Source organism: Otolemur garnettii, unplaced genomic scaffold (genome assembly GCF_000181295.1).
Source record: "Otolemur garnettii isolate 467f Iridium unplaced genomic scaffold, OtoGar3 scaffold00082, whole genome shotgun sequence".
NCBI classification, from domain to species: domain Eukaryota; kingdom Metazoa; phylum Chordata; class Mammalia; order Primates; family Galagidae; genus Otolemur; species Otolemur garnettii.
In genome coordinates, this window is record NW_003852477.1 from 8644460 (window position 1) to 8649571 (window position 5112).

The 5112-nt window shown below is 43.3% G+C and overlaps 1 protein-coding gene across 3 annotated transcripts in view; it reads right to left on the minus strand.

Moving 5' to 3' along the window:
- Nucleotides 1–4186: 4186 nt before the first annotated feature.
- The window catches only part of CSPG5 (chondroitin sulfate proteoglycan 5), a 17566-nt gene continuing 16640 nt past the window's right edge, over nucleotides 4187–5112 (minus strand). For all 3 annotated transcript variants that reach the window (XM_003794542.2, XM_003794540.2, XM_003794541.2), the window contains one exon: nucleotides 4187–4711. In XM_003794542.2, the coding sequence (XP_003794590.1) occupies nucleotides 4660–4711 (52 nt within the window). In that variant the 3' untranslated portion in view covers nucleotides 4187–4659. The remainder of the gene's footprint in view (nucleotides 4712–5112) is intronic.

Consider the following 5112-nt stretch of genomic DNA (forward strand, 5'->3'; position numbering starts at 1 on the left):
TCAGCCTCTCAAGTAGCTGGGACTACAGGCTCCCACCACAACATCTGACTATTTTTTCACACACACTTCTCTTAAGTGAAACACCCTCATCAGTGCTGAAAGGCTCCACAAATAATTATTCCTCCATGAGGCCTAAGTTTCTCACATTTTCTGTTTGTCATTTCTTTACAGAGGAAAACTCAGGACAGGCTATGGAGTAGGGAGGAAAACACAAAGAGAAGAGAAGGGCACACTTGTCTGAAAACCCTAGGCTGAAGGGGTAATGTCCCATGAGTTAGGCAATCATGGTGGAGGGTGAGGGAGCTAACAGAGCTAGAGGTTCCCCAGAGAGGACATTGGCAGCCCTATAGATCACAGTCCCCAAGAGTCCACAGACATTTGGGCAGGAAAGAAGACAGCAATCAATATATCCTGTTCCAACACCTTGGCCCTTTGGGTCAAATGGACTCTTGGCAACATCTGGTAACTCTGTTCAATAAGCTTCCATTGTTTCCTGCTCCCCTTCCAGTCTGGGTTTTCTATCCCTCCTGCATGTGCTACAAAGGCAGGCAGAACCAGAGGCTTTGATGCATATTTCATAATACTCTTGTGGGAGGAACAAAAAAAAGCACAATACTAACATACCTTCATGTCTGGCTGGGATTTAGAATTTACAAAGCACTTTTACATACAATCTCTCTTGTTTGAGCCTTCTTGGAGAGAATTCAGAGGTGGCTATCCATGAAAGATAGGTCCCCAAATTCAGAGAGGACAGGAAGTCTTAAGCAGTACCATGCTGGACCCCCTAAAGTAGATAAGAGATGTGGTTAGGAAGCCACAACACACACCCCAATATGCAGCCTGTGCAATAGCAAAGAGCAAATTGAGCTCAAGGCGCCAGCTGAACACCATCTGGGCAAGAGTCCCAGGAGGAAAACAGAGAACTTCTGTTGTTAGTAAATGGGAGACGAGGTAAATTCGACAAAAAGCTATACAAACATCTGAAAAGCATCAAAGAACTAAAAATACTAAACAATTACTAGGCTGACGTCCCTGAGAAGACAGGAATCCAGATAGGTGAGCCCAGTTTGGGGGCACTTGCTCATTTAGCAGAGGTAAAGGAAAGGATAAGTTGAGCTGGGCAGGGGGAGGTTGGAATACAGAGCCCACCAAGGGTGGGACACTGCTAAACCACTGCCTGTTTTGGGCTGTGACCAGAGAGGATTGTATTCCTGGGTCAAGGATTAACCAGAAGCAAATCAGCCCTTGCATAGTCTGATAGGTCTATAACTTGGTTTCAGTGGCTTACAAAATCTCCAGCCTTGAATATGGATTAATGTAATTCCAGAATTTTTTAGTGGCCCTGGGCACCTAACAGAAGCAAACAAAAACCCTATCTCAAGGAAGAACTCATCCTAAGCCTCAAAATATTTTAATAAGGCTCACGCCTATAATCCCAGCACTTGGGAGGCCAAGGCAGGCAGATTGCCCTAGCTCACAGATTCAAGACCAGCCTGAGCCAGAGTGAGACCTCCATCTCTAAATAGTTGGGTGAGTGGCAGGTGCCTGTAGTCCCAGCTACTTGGGAGGCTGAGGCAAGAGATCGCTTGAATCCAAGAGTTTGAGGTTGCTGTGAGCTAAGACCATGGCACTCTACTAGTAGAGGGTGACCAAGTGAGACTCTATGTCAAAAAAAATTTTTTTAATAAGCCATTTTTCAAATACAATGTCTGGCACAAATAAAAAATAACAGGACACATGGGAATACAAATCATAGAGAATCAGCAGAAATTAGGCAACAGAAAACAAAGGGATTCCAGTTAATGGAATTATGGAACACAGACTAAACATTCTGGAAGACTCCCCCAGCAGCTGTGAAGAGATCTCTTCACTCTCTAGTCCATTCCCATTCTACAGTCTTCATCCTCAGTGTGCTTTCACCACTGTCTCCAGATTCTGCTTTCCAGAAAACAAATATGACCCTTTCTCAACCCTATGTGAATGTGGGAATCAAGACTCTTTGCAATTTGTTGTAAATTGCCCTTTTCAACCTCATTACATAGGACCCCTCCTTGTCACACACTCTAGTCATATAGCATTACTTTCCTGAGTATTCTACCACTCCTTCAATGTCCTTTTCTCCTGTTTCATTCTAAAAAATGCCTCCTTATCCTTCAAAGTCCAATTTAAACCTCCTCTCTTGGAAACCTTTCTACATTTTATTTTTAGACAGAGTCTTACTCTGTTGCTCTGGATAGAGTGCTGTTGTGTCATCTTAGCCAACAACAACCTTAAATTCTTGGGCTCAAGTGATCCACTTGCCTCAGTCTCTCAAGTAGCTGGAACTACAGGTGCCTACCATGACACCTGGCTAGTTTTTCCATTTTTAGTAGAGACAGGGTCTTGCTCAGGTTGGTCTCGAGCTCCTGAGCTCAGGTGATCCACCTGCATCGGCCTCCCAGAGGGCTAGGATTACAGGCATGAGCCACCATGCCCAGCCAGCCTTTCTGACTGTCAAAGCTTTGTACACATCTATATTATAATATTGACACACTGTATTATAATTACTTGTTTGTTAAGTCTGTTTCTTGATTATTAATTTCTTGAGATTAGCGTCTATGTTATTCATCTAGTATTCCTGGTGTCTAGTATAGTGTCTGCCTCAGAGTAAGTGCTTAATAAATATTTTTGAAAGAATAAATGCATATTCTTTTTTATTCTTTGAGACAGGTCTTGCTCTGTTGCCCAGGTTGAAGTGTAGTGGTATGTTTATAGCTCGCTGCAGCCTCCAATTCCTGGGCTCAAGTGATTCTCCCACCTTAGCCTCTCAGAGGTTTTTTTTTTTTTTTTTTTTTTTTTGAGACAGAGTCTCACTTTGTTGCCCTCAGTAGAGTGCCATGGCTTCATAGCTCACAGCAACCTGCAACCCCTGGGGTCAAGTGGTTCTCTTGCGTCAGCCTCCTGAGTAGCTGGGACCACAGGTGCCCATCACAATGCCTGCCTATTTTTAGAGACAGGGTCTTGCTCTCGGGCACTCGTGAGCTCAGGTGATCTTGGCCTTCCAGAGTGCTAGGATTATAGGCATGAACCACTGCGCCCAGTGAATAGTCTTACTAATATGTGGTATGGATGTTATGGACTGAATTGTGTCCCTAAAATTCATATGTTGAAGCCCCAACCTCCAATGTAAGCATTTGGAGACTGGGCCTTTAAGGGGCTAATAACAGTTAAACAGGTGATAAAGGAGCATCCTAATCCAGGAGGATTGGTGTCCTTGTAAGAATATGAAGCAACATCACAAATCTCTCTCTGATGTATGCACACACAGAGAAGAGGCAATGTGAGGAGACAGTGAGAAAGGGACCTTTTTTCTGAGACAGTCTTACTCAGTTGCCCTATGGTTGAGTGCCATGGTACCATAGCTACAACCTCAGTCTCTAGGGCTCAAAAGATCCTCTTGTTTCAGCCTCCTGAGTAGCTGGGACTACAGGTGCCCACCACAATGCCCAACTAGTTTTTCTTTTTTTGAGACAGAGTCTCAAGCTGTTGCCCTAGGTAGAGTGCCGTGGCGTCACAGCTCACAGCAACCTCAGACTCTTGTACTTAAGCAATTCTTTTGCCTCAGCCTCCTAAGTAGCTGGGATTACAGGCACGGGCCACAATGCCTGGCTATTTTTGTTGTTGTTGATGTAGTTGCCATTGTTGTTTAGCAGGCCCGCGACGGGTTCGAACCCGCCAGCCCTGGTGTATGTGGCTGGTGCCCTACCCACTGAACTACAGGTGCTGCCCAAGTTTTTCTATTTTTTTAAGTAGAGATGGGACCTTCCTCTTCTTCAGGCTGGTCTTAAACTCCTGAGCTCAAGCAATTCACCCACCTTTGCCTCCCAGAGTGCTGGGATTACAGATATGAGCCACCAAGTTTGTCCAAAAAAGGGACCATTCATAAGGAAGAGAGGCCTCGCCAGGAACCGGCACTGTTGGTATGCTGATCTTGGACTTCCAGACTTCAGAACTGGGAGAAAATAAATTTCTGTTGTTTTAAACCCTAGTCTGTAGTATTTTATTATAACAGCTACCACAGACTAATAAAGACCGTTTCTGAGATTTTAGACACGTTTAAATACACACTTCAATGAAAGTAAGAATTCAAGTCAAACTCTTAAGAATGAATAGGGAGTGGATATAATGATATTAAGAAAATGAACACCTTTTTAAAAAGTTTTATTTCAAGAACTTTGTTTTTTTACTGGTATTTCAAAAAAAGGTGGGTCAAAGTACAAAAAAAAAGTCAGTTGATAACAGCACGGGTTTAGAAATCACAGCAGCAGAAGCAATGTACAGACAGCACAGACAAAACAATCCAATGTATGCAATCCTGTTCAGTTTCTTTGCTTATTTTATGTATTTTTTTTTTTTGCCTCCTGTACAAAATACATCAAAGCATGCCATGAGATCAGAAAAAGAAAAAAGTTTAACAAATGGTTACAAGAAATAGACTCTGTACAAGAGGAGATAACGTTTCTTCCCACTACCCCACCCCACCCCCCATTTCCCCTCTTCTTGCTCTGGTTTAGGTTAAATTATTCTGAAGACAGTTCACCTCCAAGTCAGCTTGGTCACCTTTGCCACTCTCCAGTTTGGGTGACATGGAGTTCTGGATGTTAAATGACTCCTCCTCTTTCAGGCAGGATTTGAGAGCTTCCTGGATTTTGTGGGGAGCACCAGGATCATCCTGGAAGAGGAAAAAAGTTGGGGGAGGAGACAATGGGTAGATCAATCAAGTAATAACCTCAGATTTTTCTTTCTTGCTGGAAGACACATACTTAAGAGGAAAAAAAAGCTCTAAGGTTTGCATGAACAGTCACCAGAGCATCTCATTAGTAGCTACTTTTTAGGAAAGTTATCCTTAAAAGCAATGGCAAGATATAGATGAAAACTTGACAGGTAATCAGGTAATAATATCTATAATTTGGGCCAGTCTGAGATTTTCTTCTGGACGGAGATTGGGAGATATGGTCACTCTTAATATTTGGCCCAGATGCCTCTAAAATCTCTGCGGTGCCCTTCTTGGCCTATTGGGCCCTGCCTCCTTCTGGCTCTCTACTCTGCTGAGTTCTGCTTTTTTTTTTTTTT